The sequence below is a fragment of the Pipistrellus hanaki genome (assembly GCF_964339955.1).
Source record: "Pipistrellus hanaki genome assembly, chromosome: 1".
Taxonomy (NCBI): domain Eukaryota; kingdom Metazoa; phylum Chordata; class Mammalia; order Chiroptera; family Vespertilionidae; genus Pipistrellus; species Pipistrellus hanaki.
This window is the reverse complement of record NC_140503.1, coordinates 63,192,321-63,210,837: the sequence shown is the minus strand read 5'-3', so window position 1 is coordinate 63,210,837 and position 18,517 is coordinate 63,192,321. Positions and strand designations below refer to the sequence as shown.

Here is an 18,517-nt window from a genome sequence, read left to right as displayed (position 1 = left end):
TTTGGCAACTCTGGGTGAGAGCTCTGCTTTGTTCCTCTCCACCTTTCACCACCTGCTTAGTGCATTCACAGCCCACATGAGTCTGGCCCAGGTTACTCTTGGATGTCTGGCCCTGGTACTAACAAAGCTCTTGCTCTCCTCTCTATGCCCTGGGTTTGGACCAGCTGAGGATACACATATACACTTCCCCCCAATACACCCAGAAATATCCTGCTTAGACCATCTTGAGAGATGGACACTGGCCATGGTGAAATCTGAAGCAGAAAACAATGAGCAACTCATTCCCCGACCACATACCTGACAGCTGTCTGGACTTAATCTGTGCCACACAACTGACTGTGGTGAGGGTTGTTACCTGGTGACCTCCTCATAAATTCTTTCTTTCCTTTTTTTTGGATTTTTTTTTTTCCTTTATTGATTAAGGTATTGCATATGTGTCCTTATCGTCCTAATGCCCCACACACACAAACTCATGCCCTCATCCCCCTGGTGTCTGTGTCCACTGGTTAGGCTTACATGCATGCATACAAGTCCTTTGGTTGATCTCTACTCCTTACCCACACCCTCTCCTACCTTCCCTCTCAGATTTGATGGTCTGGCCCATGCTTCTCTGACTCTGGATCTGCTTTTGTTCATCAGTTTATGTTGGTCATTATATTCCACAAATGAGTGAGATCATGTGATATTTCTCTTTCTCTGACTGGCTTATTTCACTTAGCACAGTGGTTGGCAAACTGCGGCTCTGTTGACCAATGAGTTTGCCGACCACTGACCTAGACTCTCAATTCCAATAATTACAGGCTGTTGTTGTTCCTTGTGATTAAGTCCCTATTCCAGTGGTCGGCAAACTCAGTCAACAGAGTGGCAAACCATGGCTCGAGAGCTGCATGTGGCTTGAGAGCTACAGTTTGCCCACCACTGGCTTAGCATAATGCTCTACAGTTCCATCCATGATGTTGCAAATAGTAAGAATTCCTTCTTTTTTACCACAGTGTAGTATTCCATTGTGCAGATGTACCACAGTGTTTTAATCCACTCATCTGCTGGTGGGCACTTAGGCTGTTTCCCAATCTTAGCTATGGTGAATTGTACTGCTATGAACATAGGGGTGCATCTATCCTTTCTGACTGGTGTTTCTCGTTTCTTGGGATATATTCCTAGAAGTGGGATCACTGGGTCAAATGGGAGTTCCATTTTTAGTTTTTTGAAGAAACTCCATACTGTTCTCCACAGTGGCTGCACCAGTCTGCATTCCCACCAGCAGCAATGCTTGAGGGTTCCTTTTCCTCTGAATCCTCACCAGCACTTGTCGTTTGTTGATTTTGTTGATGATAGGCATTCTAACAGGTGTGAGATGGTGCCTAATTGTTGTTTTGATTTGCATCTCTTGGATAATTAGTGACTTTGAACATGTTTTCATGCATCCCTTGGCCTTCCTTCTCTCTTCTTTCAAAAAGAATCTATTTAGGTCTGCAGCCCATTTTTTTGATTGGGTTATCTTCCCTTTTGTTGAGTTGGAGTTCCCTGTAAACGTTGGAGATTAAGCCCTTATCAGTGATAACACTGGCAAATATGTTCTCCTATAAAGTGGGCTTTCTTGTTGTTTTGGTGATGGTTTCTTTTGCTGTGAAAAAGCTTTTTATTTTGATGTAGTCCTATTTGCTTATTTTCTCTTTAGCTTCCATTGCCCTAGGGGCAGTATCAGTGAAGAAGTTCCTTTGGCATATATCTGAGATTTTGCTGCCTGTTGATTCCTTTAGTATTTTTATGGTTTCCCATCTTATGTTTAAGTCCTGTATCCATTTTGGGTTTATTTTTGTGTATGGTGTAAGTTGGCAGTCTAGTTTCATTTTTATGCATGTATCTGTCCAATTTTCCCAGCATCATTTGTTGAAGACACTGTCTTGACTCCATTATATGTTCTTGCCTCCTTTGTCAAATATTGACCATGCCAAAACCGGTTTGGCTCAGTGGATAGAGCATTGGCCTGTGGACTGAAAGGTCCCGGGTTCAATTCTGGTCAAGGGCATGTACCTTGGTTATGGGCATATCCCCAGTAGGGGGTGTGCAAGAGGCAACTGATTGATGACTCTCTCATCGATGTTTCTAACTCTCTATCCCTCTCTCTTCCTCTCTGTAAAAAAATATCAATAAAAATATATTTTTAAAAATATATTAATTGACCATAGTGGTTTGGGTCGATTTCTGGGTTTATTCTATTCCATTGATCTATATATCTGTTTTTATGCCAGTACCAATCAGTTTTGAGAACAGTGGCTTTGTAATACAGCTTGATATCTGGTATTGAGAGCCCACCTACTTTGTTTTTCTTTCTCAGGATTGCTGCAGCTATTCAGGATCTTTTTTTATTCCAGATGAGTTTTTGGAGAGTTCATTCTCTAGGCTATTGGTATTTTAATGGGGAGTTCACTGAATCTGTACATTGCTTTGGGTAGTATGGACATTTTCATGATGTTAATTCTACCAATCCATGAACACTGTATGTTCTTCCATCTGTTTATCTATTCCTCTATCTCTTTTTTCAGTGTCCTGTACTTTTCCTAGTACAGGTCTTTTCCTCCTTAGTGGAGTTTATTCATAGGTATCCTAATTATTATTATTATTTTTTTTTTTTGGTGCGATGGTAAATAGAATTGTTTTTTAGTCTCTCTTTCTGTAAGTTCACTATTGGTGTATAGAAATGCCATAGATTTTTTGGCATTAATTTTGTATTCTGCTACATTGCTGAATTCATTTATTAAGTTTAATAATTTTTTGATGGAGTCTTTAGGGTTTTCTATGTACAGTGTCATGTCATTTGTGAATATGGACAGTTTTACATCTTCTTTTCTAATTTGGATGCCTTTTATTTCTTCTTATTGTCTAAACGCAATGGCTAGTACTTCCAGTACTATGTCAAACAGGAGTGGGCATCCCTGTCTTGTTTCTTTTTCTTTTTTTTTAAATATATTTTTATTGATTTTCCACAGAGAGGATGGAAGAGAAATAGAGAGCTAGAAACGTCGATGAGAGAGAAACATCGACCAGCCGCCCCCTGTACACCCCCTGCCAGGGATGTGCCTGCAACCAATATACATACCCTTGACCTGAATCGAACCTGGGACCATCGAACTTGGGACCTTTCAGTCCGCAGACGGACGCTCCATCCACTGAGCCAAACCGGTTTCGGCCTTGTCTTGTTTCTGTTCTTAGGGAAAATGGTTTTAGTTTTTGTTTTGTTTTTTGTTTTTTGTTTTTTGTTTTTTTTGTTGTTTTTGGGTTTTTTTTGTTTTTGTTTTTTAAATCAATCTTTATTGTTCATATTATTACAAAGGTTCCTCATTTCTTCCACCCTCCACCAGGTTCCCACCCCACCCTCCGCCCCATCCCCATCCCCCATTGTCCTCATCCATAGGTGCAGTTTATGTTCAGTCTCTTCCTCCCTCCCTTTCCCCGATAGTAAATCCCTTTTCAGATAGTAAAACAGTTACTTAGCATTTTCTCATATCAATAATACCTCCACATGCCCAATGATACATTTCACACAAAAGACATTTCCAAATAGGTCAACCAGCCTCATCCAGGCCCCACCCAAGGCACTCACAGATCAACACCCCAGCGCTATACTAACTCAACACATCCAGATCTAAGCCTTCATCACTTGATTCAGCAGACCCTCAAGTTCCCACAAAAGTTTCCAGCCATGTCTGAGAGGCAGCCGTGGGGCAGGGGCAGGCGAGGAGCGAGCTGTTCCGGGCCTGGCTGCTCCGGGCCTGGCCTCTGTTCTCTGGTTCATTCCACAACCAGCTGCTCCGGGTCTGGTCACTGCCGCTCCCGACCTAGTTGCTCTGGACTTGGCTGCTGCTGCTCTGAGCCTGGCCACACCAGACCTGTCTGCTCCGGGCCTGGCCGCTCCCAGCCTGGCAGCTGCTGCTCCGGGCCTGGCCACACCAGACCCAGCTGCTCCGGGCCTAGTGCTCCCAGCCTGGCAACCGCTGCTTCAGGCCTGGCCCCACAAGACCCGGCTGCTCAGAGCCTGGCAGCTCCCAGCCTGGCAGCCACTGCTCCGGGCCTGGCCGCACCCAACCCAGCTGCTCCGGGCCTGGCCGCTCCCAGCCTGGCAGCCGCTGCTCCGGGCCTGGCCGCACCCGACCCGGCTGCTCCAGGCCTGGCTGCATCTGACCCGGCTGCTCTGGGCCCGGATGCCCCGGGCCCGGCCGCTCCGAGTCTGGCCGCTCCCAGCCTGGATGCTCCGGGCTTGGCTACTGCTGTTCTGGGCATGGCTGCTCCCAACCCGGCTGCTCTGGGCCCGGCTTCTCTGGGCCCGGCCACTCTGGGTCTGGGTGTTCCTGGACTGGCCACCCTGGGCTTGGCTGCCTCCGCCTCAGGCCTGGCTGCCACTGCCCCAGGTCTGGCTGCTCCAGTGCTGGCTGTTGTTGCTCTGGTTCTGGCTGCTGCTGCTCTGGGGCCTGGCTGTTGCTGCTCCGGGCCCGGTTGCCACAGCCTTGTGCCTGGGCACTCTAGGTCTGGCCGCCGCTGTTCCAACATTCTGTCCTTTTTTTTTCTTTTTTTTTTTAAACGCATATATGTTGCAATGTTGGCTGGTGAGTTGAGTTCTGACTTAGTCTTTGATTTTTCAAGATCTTCTTTGTATTCTTTCTTAAGTAATTTTACTATCTTTTGCTCTCACTTGATTTCTTCACATTGAGGACTTCTTTGGTTTCTTCCTCCTTGTCCTGGGAGCTCAGCAGGTTGGCCTGTGGCACCCCTTTGTTCTCCGCGGGCTCCTGCACTGCTCCAGCCTGTTGCCGGGGTCGGCGCCGCCCAGGAAGCAGCCCAAGGCCTTGGCTCCGTTGCCCGCGCTCAGAGGTCGAAGGCTCAGGGGCACACCCCCCGCCCCCGGGGGGCCTCGTCGCCCGGCTCCCTGCCAGCGCCCGGTTGACCGGTGTCCGGCAGGGGCTCCTGCTCCCTGTTGCATTCCTCCAGTCTGGAGCTTTTTTTTCTCTTTCCCGCTAGGGGAGTCTAGGATCAGAGTCAACAGACTGTCCTCTGCGCGCAGTGCGTGCGACTCGGGGGGCTCCGCTTTTCGCCACTCCCCTGGGATTCCGCCTCACAGCCCCGTCTCCCTCTACTTGAGCCTGGGTCCCCAGGGATTGGCTCAGAACTGGGGTTCAGAGCAGTCCGGACTGAGGCTCAGCGCCGCCGGAGGCCCTGTTCCTTCCGGCTAGGGTAATCCAGCATCAGAGTCAACATTCAGTCCTCTGCGCGCAATGTGCGCGCGACTCCGGGGGCCCTGCTTTTCGCTGCTCGCCTGGGATTCCGCCTCACAGCCCCGTCTCCCCCTGCCGGAGCCTGGGTCCCCAGGGTCTGGCCCATAACTTGGGGCTCAGCGCTGCCGGTTCGGGGGTTCAGCCTAGGCTGGGGGTTTTATTTCCTTCCTGCTAGGGAACACCGGGCAGCACCCAGCCCTCTCCTCCTCTCCGGCTGCGACCTCTCCTCGCGCGCGTGCGTGCGAGCGCGCAGCATGTCTCCGTACCTTAGGCTTTTTTTTCAGCTCCTCTGATTTTCCTTCTGGTTTTCTCTTTCCTTCTTGTTGTAGAATTTTCAGTCAGTCGACTACCTGTAGCTCTGGGCGATGTCCACTCTACATTTTAGTTGTATTCCATTGAAATTGTTGTGTGCTGCTGCGGTTAGGTGTCTACCCGAGCAGCCATTTTGGATTCTCTGGTTTCAGTTTTTGAGTATGACGTTGGCTGTGGGTTTGTCATATATGGCTTTTATTATGTTGAGGTATGATCCTTCTATTTACACCTTGCTGAGAATTTTTATCAAGAAAGGGTGTTGGATTTTGTCAAATGCTTTTCTGAATCAATTGATATGACTATGTGATTTTTTATCTCTCAATCTGTTTATGTGATGTATCATGTTTATTGATTTGCGGATATTGTACCATCCTTGCATCCCTGGGATAAATCCCACTTGGTCATGGTGTACGATCTTTCTGATGTGCTGCTGGATCCAATTTGCTAGAATTTTGTTGAGGATTTTGGCATCTATGTTCATGAGGGATATTGGTCTGTAATTCTCTTTTATTGTGTTTTCTTTATCTGGTTTTGGTATTAGGGTAATGCTGGCTTCATAGAATGAACTTGGAAGTATTCCTTCTTCTTGAATTTTTTGTAATAATCTGAGGATAGGTTTTAGTTCTTCTCAGAAGCTCTTATAAACTCCCAGGAAAATGGAAACCAGCTTATGACCCAAAGACTGGTGAGATTATCATCCTCTGGGAGGCTACGTAACAATAGCAATATTTCCCTTTTCTAACACAGCTCAATTTTTGTTGTTGTTACTACTAGTAAGTTTTCATATTAATTAACCTTGAGCAACTATTTATGTGTAAATGACTCTTGATAATTTTTAAAAGGATGTTTTCCTTAGAGAGAAAAGGTATCAGAGGCTATATACTGATTCAGGAGAGTTGCCATTGTTTTCTAATCCAGTGCACCCTCCTCTGGGCCCTGTACTGCACAGGCTTTTGACAACCCTTTGGTGGTTAACCTCCCTTACATTCCTCAGCCTGAGTATGACCTCCACTTCTGACCTTTTCCACAGCCAGACTTACAGTCCTCCTCAGTTCCCATGAGCACCTCTCCAGTTACCAGCTTGTCTCTAGCTTCTGCTCAATTCTTGGGGCTCTAGGTTTCAACTGCTTTTCATTCCTGAGCATCATACTTCAATTGCATCAGGCCCTGTCTAACTTATTTATATAAATGGAGGACACGAATGGTGACAAAAATACTATATATATATATATATATATATATATATATATATATATATCACTCCGGATATTTCTGTTGCATGACAGAAACTTAATTCACACAAACTTAAGTTAAAAAAAAAAAAAAAAAAAAAAAAAAAAAAAGAGGTTTGGGAATTTGGGGTTCACCTAATTGGAAAATACAGGCTCAGGACCTCTCAAACAATCCTTCAGCGTGGTTTCTCTCTCCCTCACCCTCTCCTCATCCCACACCTCCTGCTTTCTCTCACTCTCACCTCTGCTTCTCTCTCTGCCCTTATTCTCTCCTAAACTCCTGGCTTCCTTTATTACTGCTTAGCGGCTCTTTTGAAAAAAAAAAAAAAAAGGGGGGCTTCTCTACCCGCATCTATATGTCAAGGACTTTGACCAAGCCTGGATCCTAAGACCATCCCTGGACCAATCACTGAAGACAGGAAACAAAATTCTGGGACCAGCGAAGTCTAGATCATGTGCCTACCCCATCTCTCGGTGTGAGAGTGGGGTTATACAGAGCACCGTGTGGGGCAGTCACATAAGGAACCACATGAGGTAGATTACACTTTGAATCACTATTCATTGCACAATCTTTCAGCCACCTGCTACCCTCTGCTACACAGGCTGGAAAGCTAAAAATATTACTTATCAGACAGCCTCGCAGTTAGAGTACAGGTTCATGATCTGGGTTCTGCCCAGCAGCTGTTCCCTCAGAGAGCGGACGTGATTAAGGGGAGGTGCTGACTGAGTGCAATCATCAAGTTTTCTTATAAATGCAGGGAGATGACAGATGCCGTTGCTGCTTCTGGGAAAGCTGTGTCCTAGGGTTCCGGAGTCTACGCCCTCACTTCACTGGTGGGACATGACAGCAGCTTCATGATTTCTGCTAGAGCCAGTGGCATGATTGCACATATTTCTTGACTCTGTCCCTAGCTCTGTGACATCCAGGCTCTCCCATAAATTCTGAAAGCAATCTAATGCCCTATAATAAATTTCTTTCTTTATAGACCGGCTAGTTTGGTGTAGAAGTAAGACTTGATGTAAAAGTAAAACCTTTTCCTTCTGCATTATGGAAAAAGATGCACATTATGTCCCACAGACAGTAGGAAAAACAAACACTTGATCTCTGAGCCCCTCTCTTCCCCCCAAATAAAGACACGTTAAAAAGACCCAGGCCCAGCTAATGTGGTTCAATGGTTGAGTGTCAACCTATGAACCTGGAGATCATGGTTTGATTCCCAGTCAGGACACATGCCTGGGTTGCAGGCCTGATCCCCAGTAGAAGGCGTGCATGAGATTTCTCTCTCTCTCTCTCTCTCTCTCTCTCTCTCTCTCTCTCTCTCTCTCTCTCTCCCCCCCCCCCCTTTCCATTCTCTAAGAAAGAAAAAAAATCTATGAATTTACTTAAAAAGACCCAGGACTGCTCTATCTAGTTCTGGTCCTCACAATAAAAATGAAATCTTGAGCCTTTTCTGTAAGTTACTGACTCCAAATAAGAACTTTATTGTTTTCTAACTTTATTGACTTTTGCAATGCTGATATCTGAAGATATGACACAATCTTTGAGGTTATAATACTAATGTGATTTAAATGCTTCTTTTTCCCCACATTAAACCTAATAACTGTGAACTTGGTAATCTTGCAGTGGCTTTCTTTTAAATGCTTGTTTTATATTTGACAAGCAAATCCTTCTAAAGCCTGAACTCCTTGCAGTCTATCTCAGCAAGTAAAATGTTTTTTCTTACTAAATGTTTTTGTAGCTTTGCCTTCTTTTGACAATAGGCTCAGTTGTTTACATACTAAGAACTCTGATGAGTACTAGAAGGGAGGCTGACCAGTGAGTGTGCACTTGTTGTTTGGGAAAAGCAGTGCTGTTTGGAGGGAAAAGGGTGTGCTATAAAATAAAAACAGAAAATGTCCCTAAATTATTTCATAACTAGAGGCCCAGTGCCTGAATTCATGCAGGAGTGGATCCCTAGGCCTGGCCAATGATCAGGGCTGATTGGGACCGAGCCAATCAGGGCCGGGCCAACTGGGGCCTGCCAGGGGGGGAAAGAACAGGAGAAGGGACCACAGGAGGTTGGCCAGCCAGGGGAGAGACTGCAGGAGGTTGGCCAGCCAGGGGGAGGAATCACAGGAGGTTGGGCAGCTCCTGCATTGAGCATCTGCCCCCTGGTGGCCAGTGCACATCATAGCGACTGCCAACCAGTCATTCCAGTTGTTTGGTTGTACCGTGTTTCCCCAAAAATAAGACATCCTCCAAAAATAAGACCTACTTACAGGTTTCCTTCTGAGTGAAATATAAGGCATCCCCCGAAAATAAGGCACCCCTAGGCTAAACATGAGAGATTTGGTCCACTGATTCTGAAAGAAATGGAGTCACAAGAAATTCACCAGGAAATTCAGGAATTGGATTGTTATGATGATGTTCCAGAAGATGATGACATGATTGTCATTGAATAAATGAGTAAATTCTTGATACTGTAGGATTCAGTTTGTCTGGTTTGTGTTGACAACTACCGTACTACCGTACCATATACAGGTAATAAATTTCCTTTATTTTCATTTAACAATAAATGTGTACCGTATTCTTCTTCATGGAAAAATAAGACATCCCCTGAAAATAAGACCTAGCGCATCTTTGGGAGCAAAAAATAATATAAGACACTGTCTTATTTTCGGGGAAACAGGGTAACAGTCACTTAGGCTTTTATATACACTGAGTAGCAAAATTATTATGATCTCTGAATGCATAATAATCTGGCACTCGGTGTACATATGTATATTAGAGGCCCGGTATATGAATTCGTGCATGGGTTGGGTCCAGCCAGCCTGGCCATGGGGAGGGGACATGAGCAGTTGGCCAACCTGCCTGCTGGTTGAACTCCTAGTTGGGGGACAATTGCATATTAGCCTTTTATTAAATAGGATATATTATGTATTCAGATAATCTGGCCACTCAGTATATATAGACTAGAGGCCCTGTGCACGAATTCATGTACAGATAGGGTCTCTCTGCCTGTCTAGTGATTGAGGCCTATCAGGGGCCGACTAGCTGTGAGAGGGGCCCTAGGGGGTTGGCCAGCTGGCCCCCAAGATAGGGGCCTATGGGGGGGGCTGCAGGGGCCGATCGGGAGTGGGGACAGCCGGGGGGAGGAGGCCACAGGTAGTTAGCCAGCTGGTCCTACCCGTGATCAGAGTGGGGGGGCCGGTGGGAGGGCCCACGGGAGGGCCCACGGGAGGTTGGAGGGGGCGCCGATCAGTGCCTAGACTGGGCTGGTTGGCCACCGCAGTGCATGTCATAGCAACCGGTTGGTCTGGTCGTTCTAGTCGTCCTGCCATTCCAGTTGTTGGGCATATATATATGTGTGTGTGTGTGTGTGTGTGTGTGTGTGTGTGTGTATTATTATAATTGAATAATGTGGTGTATGTTATAAACTATAAATCCCAGCATAAGTGTAAGGCTGAAGCAGTATTCTTTTTTAAAAATATATTTTATTGATATTTTACAGAGAGGAAGGAGAGGGATAGAGAGTTAGAAACATCGATGAGAGAGAAACACTGATCAGCTGCCTCTTGCACACCCCTTACTGGGGATGTGCCCACAACCAAGGTACATGCCCTGGACCAGAATCGAACCTGGGACCTTTCAGTATGCAGGCCAACACTCTATCAACTAAGTCAACCGGTTAGGGCTGAAGTAATTTTTTTTTAATTTCTTTATTGATTAAAGTATCAGATATTTGTCTTCAACCCCCATTTCAGTCCCCCACCCTTCCTCACTCATGCCCCACCCCCTTATTGTCCTTGATGAAGTAGTATTCTTGATTGGTAGTAACCATGTTGTCAGGTAAATCAAGGGTACCTAACACTGCACAGGAAGCATCCATCCACCATTAGCAAAACTTTCCTTGACCTTGCTCATTAAAACCCTCTGTGGTCCTAGTCAGTTTTGCTCAGTGGGTAGAGCATTGGACCATGGACTAAAGTGTCCCAGGTTTGATTCCGGTCATAGGCATGTACCTCAGTTACAGGCTCAATTCCCAGCCCCAAAAGGGCACATGTGCCCATTCCTTCCCCTCTCTCTAAAAATCAATGGAAAAATATCCTCAGGTGAGGATTAACAAAAAAATCCCATGTAATAAAAGGCTAATATGCAAATTGTCCCCTTGGGAGTTCCACTGTAAGACCAGGAGTTTGATTGCTCGCTATGACGTGTGCTGACCACAAGAGGGCAGCATGGAGCATGGCAGACAACCAGCAACAGCAGTGGGGTGCTGAGGGTGCAAGGGAAGGAGGAGGTGATTGGCATTGATCACTGGCCTGGGTTAGGGACACTACCTGTGCATGAATTTTGTGCACCAGGCCTCTAGTAAATAAATAAAGGCCCTCTGTGAATTTCATTTCATAAAGTGTCCACAGGTAATGTCTTCCTACATGAAGGGACCATCATTGGAAATCAACACTCTTGAGGTCTCTTCAGCTACCTTCCTTTGAAGTCCAAATCACTACTCCCTTTCTCTTTAGTTTAAGATGCCAATCGCCCCAATTGCCTGATCTGTCCTCAGCTCCCTTATTCTTATAGGACAGTTCTATGTATATACATAATAAATTTGGGTATTTAGTCCTGTTCATCTGTCTTATGTCAATTTGATTAGACCCGCCAGAAGTACTATGAGGGAAAGGAGGGGAAAAATTTCTCCCTTCCCCCACAGAATTATTTTCAATAGAGGACCTCTGGTATCTCAATGAAAAATTCTAGTATATTTGAACTTATTTAAAGAAAAAAAAAAGGACTCATTCATCTATGCTACAGAACAGGGAAAAACAAGTAAATTAAATTAGAGTCATATACCATTCTAGATACTCTTCCATCCTCCATTAATTTTTCAGCCTTATAGATTCTTCCATGATAAATCTTTTTATTCCTAATACATGCTTTTTTTGTATATTTTGAGCTTCATAAAACTATACTTGCCAAGTTGACTTGCCTTGTAACTGATTGCACATGACTTTGAAACTTAAACTCTGAGCTTCAACTGTCTTTACCAGGAAGATTCAATTATATAGATATGTTTGTATGCATCAAATCCTCAGAGAATAATGAATCAAGAATACCAGTAAGTAACAAGTACACAGGGCTATGTTTAGCTAAGCTTTTAAGGAAACAGAACTGTCTTTCACTTTTACACAAGTTCTCTGATCTTTGATTTCTAGACATTTGTACATATTTATTCTTTTCTTTTTTTTTTTTTCTGAAAATAAAAAGGAACAAATGGAATTCTCTTAGGAGGACCCAAGTAATGTGGAGGGGGGAAAACATGTCCTCCTAGCCAAGTTAGACATAGCCAAGATCAAGGGGAAAATCAAATCTCCTGTTTAGAGATAGCCACAAAAGCAGTTTTTGCATGTCAAAGTGCCATGTGGAAGGAGATGAAATAAGGACATTCATAAAACACATTTTAACACCCAGACACACACACACACACACACACACACACACACAGATCTAGACATACAGTAGTATAGTCACATTGAGGTCTACTCTTGAAAATGCCCTCATGACAAAAAAGTAGAAGACAAATATTATGATAGAATGGGACAGGATGATGACAACCAGAGAAATTATGAAGGGAAATTCCAAACACATAAAATTCTTCCATTGCCTTTTTTATGTCAGTTGTTTTGGTTTCCATGGAAATTCATAGCAGTCTACAAGTAAGTAATCTATGATTGCTCCAGGCCATAAAATCACACATAATCACAATCGTTTTTACATCATTACAAATGCCACATCAGAGAACTTGCATTTGAAGGGAAGCCACATATTTACAACATGTCCAAAAAGCTTCAACAGAAATGAATACTGATAGTATCATTTATTACTTAAAGAGTCGCTACCAGAAGCGCTGATAACTCTCACACTAAGAGGCAAACTCATTTTTCATTCATTTCAATTCAGTGGCGTTTCCTTCTCCCAACAAGTATAAACTAAATCTGTTGAACGTGGTCACATTCTGTGTTTTTTTTTATCCTGTCTTTATTCTATACTTCAAACAAAACCTAGGTAGAGAAACAGACAGGTTTGTTTTGTTTGGGTGTTCAAAAACATCTGAAGGCAACAAAGTTTAACTCCAATGGGTTGTTTTACCAGCAGGTCGATGTTCCGAAGAAGCAAGCTCTAAGACACGCAAAATAAGGCTCTTTCAAAATAACTTTACATGTAGGGAATAGATGAGAGAGGAACACACATCCGTCATCAGCAACAAAACAGAAGCCTTGTCCCCCGCTATATGTAAACCAGCGCTCGGGCCAGCGCTTCGCCCGGGCACAAAAAGTATGGGATGATGGGCACGACCCCTGCGCCCATCCCGGGGAGGCTGACCGCCGCCTGGATCTGGCAGGAGGACTCCTCGGCTTCCAGAGGGGGGCCGGAGTGGACCGTCCCTGCGGAAGTTCCCCGGAGTCCCCCCGACATTCGTAAACCTCCTGCAGCTACCTGCGCTTCGCCACACAGGGACGAGGCGGGCGCCGGTGCCCTCGGGGCTGCCCCGCGGGCGGCTTACCGAGCAGCGAGCCGAAGAAGATGACGACCTGCACGGCGGTGGTGAAGCGGCGGTACAGCTGCGCCTCGCCCAGCTCCCCGAGCGCGCTGCGGTTGGCGCCCGCCGGCTCGCTGGCGTTGCGGGGCACCCAGCTGCCGTTGTGCCCCATGGCGAGGCCGGGCTCCGGCTCTGCCCGCTTCCCGCCCGCCGCAGCCCCGCGTCAGGCTCTCCTGCCCCGCGCGCAGAGGGACCCGCGGGGGCCGGGAGGAGTCCTGCGGAGCCCGGGGCAGCCTCGGGTCCCCTCACCACTCCGCATCGCCTAGGAGGCGGGGAGGGAGGAGGGCGAGGCGGCGCCCCATGCCCGCTCCCTCGTGGGTCCCGTCAGCGCCCACATGAGGGCGGCGCGGTGAGAGCCCGCTCGGCGGAGAGGGAAGCCCTAACGGAGGAGGCATGGGATGCTCAAGGGAGGGAACTCCCCGCTCCCGCCGCCCCTGCCGCCCCTGCTCCTTCCACGCCCCCGAGGGTCGGGGCTTCCCTCTCCAGTCTTCTCAGACCGGCTCAGCCCCCTCCTTAGAGGGAAGAGACCACTGGGCTGAAGCCGTTTTCCAGACCTGCCGGCTTCGAGGCTGGATGGCGATGGGAAACCTGCGCAAAGCCCAAGCCAAGGGGTCGAAGCCTCGAGGGGAACCCCAAGCTCCCGACGGCGCCCATGGCCTGGGCAGGACGCCCTGAGTCTCCCCCAATGGCCTCGCCCTCGGCTCCAAGCGGCCCCCCGGGACTCCCGCGCGATCTACCCGGACCTCCACCTCCGCCCCCACCCGCCCCGGCGCCGGCGGCGGGGAACCCGTCCCACAGCCCTGTGGCCTGCGCACGGCACAGCGCCCCCTCTCCGGACCCCGCGCCGGCCCTCGGCTGCCGGGAGAGAGGCCCCAGCAGCGGGCACCGGCGAGGACGCCCCTGCAGGGGCAGGGCACGGGCTGCGCGGCCGCGGGCTCCGGAGAGCGCCCGGGCTGCTGGGGGCGTGCGGCCCCGGGGGAGGGGGGGTCACGTGACGCTCCCGGCCCCGCCCCCTCCCACCGGCGGCGGAGGCGGCGGTGGCTGTGGGGATGGCGCCATCTTGTCCCTCCTGAGCGTAGTTTCTACGGCTCGGCCCGGAGCGTGGGAGGCGCGTGGATCCTCGTAGCGCTACTATGGCGAGGCTGGCGGCTTCTCCCAGGCTTCGCTCCCGTTATTATTGCGAAATTATTGCAGTAGCTGCTCCTCCTCCGCGGGGGCTGCCTGAGGCTTATCAGTGCGCGTCGCTGCCACTCGGCCTGGGAGCTCAGACTCCGGCTCCACAATCAGGCCTTGGGGGTAGCAGGTGCATGTGAGAAAGATGAAATTTAGGAATCCAAGACACGGCGTCTTGGTCCTTTTTTATTGAGTCTCGTTTCTAAAAGGCACAGGATATAATTCAGGGCTGGTGGGTCCCAGGAATGTAGAGCTGGGAGGGAGCAACTTCCTGCGGGCTGATGTAAAAGGATGGGAAGCCCTGACCGGTTTGGCTCAGTGGATAGAGTGTCGGCCTGCGGACAAGGGTCCCAGGTTCGATTCCGGCCAAGGGCATGTACCTTGGTTGCGGGCACAACCCCAGTGGAGGGGGTACAGGAAGCAGCTGATCCATGTTTGTTTCTCATCGATATTTCTAACTATCCCTCTCCCTTCCTCTCTATAAAAAATCAATAAAAACATATTTAAAAAGAAAAAAGGATAGGAAGCTGAGATAACCAATTAAGCAAGAAAGAATGGTAACGTAAGAGAAGCTAAGTTGGAAAAGAAGTATCCCCAGAAAGGGGGTTGAGGGGAGGGGGAGAAAAGAAAAAGAGAAATGAGACAGGAAAAGATGACTCAAGGTTTGCTTATTCTGACTTTATGGAAGTCCCCGCAATGGGTTTCTTTTTTAATAAGTGAAAGGGTGCCCTCGAGGCTAATCGTGCTACAATATGGCTACTTCTTGAAAGGACAAAAATCCGTCTTGTACTTCTCACAATACCTGTGTATCATGACCCCCCATGTGAAGTTAATTTAAATATTTTGGAGGTCAAGAAAGAGAAAGAGGGAAAATTACTAATGAATTGTATTTTCTAAGTTAAAATTTGTTCGTGGAGTCCAAACATTTTTAAATCCCTAATGAAACCCCTTACACAATAACCATTGCAAAACAAAAAGAATAAAGATAATTCACCACCATCCAGCACATTTCTTTAGGAAGGGCTCAGGAAGAATGTGTGAGTGAGTTGTCTAGAACAGTTGTAAAAATACCCTTTACCCACCTTTGCCTGCCACCCTCCCCCCATTCAAAACTCTAAGAAGGATTGGGATAAAGGTGTAGGAAAGAATATTTAATAAAGCAAGAAAACTCTCATTTTTTAAAACAATTCTGAAAATATACCAATAGTCTAGTTGAATCAAAAAATAATTTGATCAGCAGAGATCACCATGATTCTCAGACTTGCAGAAGGATTGCTTTGTGAAAATCCAGGGCCAAGGACAGAATTTCTATGGCTGTGCGCTATATTTTTTCTCTGGCTACAAGAAATGTTAAGGTTGATCTAAGACAATGGTCGCCAAACTCATTAGTCAACAGAACCAAATATCTACAGTACAATGATTGAAATTTCTTTTGAGAGACAAATTTTTTAAACTTAAACTTCTTCTAACGCTACTTCTTCAAAAAAGACTCGCCCAGGCCGTGGTATTTTGTGGAAGAGCCACACTCAAGAGGCCAAAGAGCCTCATGTGGCTCACGAGCCGCAGTTTGCCGACCACTTATCTAAGAGATTGGACATGATTTAATTGTATGCTAAGTGCTTATAGTGGTGTTATTCATACTTGCCAGGTCATCATAAATGTAGGGGCCTACAAAGCAGCAATCCTTTATTTACCTCACAAATACGCATTTTGGACAAGGCTGGATGGGACAGCTTATCTTTGCACCACGTGACATCAGTGCAAAGGGGGCCCAAGGCCTGGGATCTGGAAGCTTGTTCACTCACATGTCTGGAAATTGCTGCTGGCATGTTGTTGGGCTCTAGCTGGGACTGTCAGCTGGAATGCCCATCTCTGTGTGGCCTCTCTAGGTAGCTGCTTATCTTCCTCACTGCCTGGTGGCTAAAATCCCAAAGGGAGCATTCCAAGAGAGACTCACAGAGGACAAGGCAGAAGCTGCACTGACTTTTATGACAAACTCAGAATGCTTATGGCTTCACTTCCACTATATTGTATCTGTTGAAACAGTAAAAAAAAAAAAAAAAAAAAAAAAAAAAAAAAAAAAAAAAAACACATTTCAGGGGAGAGGACATAGATCATACTTCCCAAGGGGAGGATTATCAGTCATATTGTAAAAAAGAGCATGTGGAGCCCTAACCAGTTTGGCTCAGTGGATAGAGCATCGGCCTGCAGGCTGAAAGGTCCCAGGTTTGATATTGGTCAAGAGCATGTACCTTGGTTGCAGGCACTTCCCCAGTAGGTGTGCAGGAGGCAGCTGATTGTTATTTCTCTCTCATCAATGTTTCTAACTCTCTATTCTTCTCCCTTCCTTTCTGTAAAATATCAATATAAAAAATTTTGTGTTTTTTTTAAATTTTATTTATTTATTTATTTATTTATTTATTTATTTATTTATTTATTTATTTTTACAGAGAGGAAGGGAAAGGAATAGAGAATTAGAAACATCGATGAGAGAGAAACATTTATCAGCTGCCTCCTGCACACCCCCTACTGGGAATGTGCCCGCAATGTGCGGATCGATCCTGAGGTTTTAGCTGGGATACGTTTTTAAAAGCAAAGTGGTCACGTGAGAAGAGTAAGCTACTGCCCAGAGGACTACAGTCCTGGGGGGACCTCGCTGGGCTGGGGGGTGCCGTGTGCTGCTAGGCCGGGGAAAGGCTCCCCCCCACCCCCTCGCCCTGCACTCTCACCGGCGGGCAGAGCGGGCTGCGGGCCGCAGCCACTGTGTTTATGCGCCCCGTCTGCACCACACTGCAGCTTCACAGGACCCTGAGCCTCCTGACCCAGCGTGCCCCCGGCTTCAGGCTGCTCGGTCTCTGCCCAGGCCCTGCGGACTGCGCAGTGGGGCCGTCCGCTCCGGGCCCGGGGAGGGGTGCGGTGAGGGTCCCCGGTGTGGGAGGAACCGGGGTGAGGGTCCTCAGGAGTGTGCACAAGCCCCTCGCAGCGTGGTGTGAAGCCGGACAGGGGAAATCGGTGGAGATGCTGGTGGCGCTGGGACGCTCCCTCACTGGCCACACTCTGGACCCCGCCCTCCCGTTCCTCATGGGGCATCTCCTCAAACTAAACTAGAACGTATTCTGTTTGAGAGTTTGTTCACTTGATCTCAGACTTAAACATAGTTTGGCCTGTGGAGTACAGGGAAAATTTTGTTTTTTAAAAGAGCATGTGGAATGATATATGTTGCAGTCATTTAAAGAAAATGTGTCAAAAGAAATCCTTCAAAAGGTCCCATTTCAGGTATATTTCTTTTGGAATTAAACCTAAAGAGGTCAAAAACCACAAAAATGAGTGACAGTTCATTTCACTTACCGTATCATGTAGGTGAGCTGGCCAATAGTAACACCTGACAGCAACCTGATACACAGCCATGGCTGAAGGCAGATGATTAGGACCACCAGCAAACACGTTTATGTGCTTGCTAATTTTTATACAAACTTTCTGGAGTTACACTTAAAGCAGATAATGGGAAATTGAGTAAAAAAATATATGTAACCTCTATCTCATAATGTTATCAGTAATTTTCCTTCCCATAATAAACATTATAAGAAGGCATTCTCCCAATTTAAAAACACCCTGTGTTCCCAGTTTTAAAGTTAGTTGTTTAGCACTCAGGAACCATTTCCCTGTAGAAATAATAAACATGGTAATAACGTTCCCAAGCAAGACAGGGCAAAAAGAGGGAATGAGAGGCTCCAAGGATTGAGGACTCCCAGGGAAGTCCTCTCTCACTGGTGGTCTGCCTCCTTCAGTCTTTTAAAGAGTTACTTCTCTTTTCCTCAAATCAGTAGTTTACTCATTTAACAACTGTTAATACCCTTGTCCTGAGAAGGCAGGAATGCAGTAGTGTGGACTAGAATAGATTCTCATAGCTTTCAACAATCACTTGTTCCTTGATATACCTACTGGGATT

General features: G+C 46.9%; 1 protein-coding gene across 1 annotated transcript in view; it reads right to left on the bottom strand.

Moving 5' to 3' along the window:
• Window positions 1-14,314, bottom strand: part of GPR176 (G protein-coupled receptor 176) — a 91,361-nt gene extending 77,047 nt beyond the window's left edge. Inside the window, exon 1 of the mRNA XM_084890968.1 lies at window positions 13,360-14,314. Within this exon, the coding sequence (XP_084747094.1) occupies window positions 13,360-13,507 (148 nt within the window). The 5' untranslated portion in view covers window positions 13,508-14,314. The remainder of the gene's footprint in view (window positions 1-13,359) is intronic.
• Window positions 14,315-18,517: the final 4,203 nt, after the last annotated feature.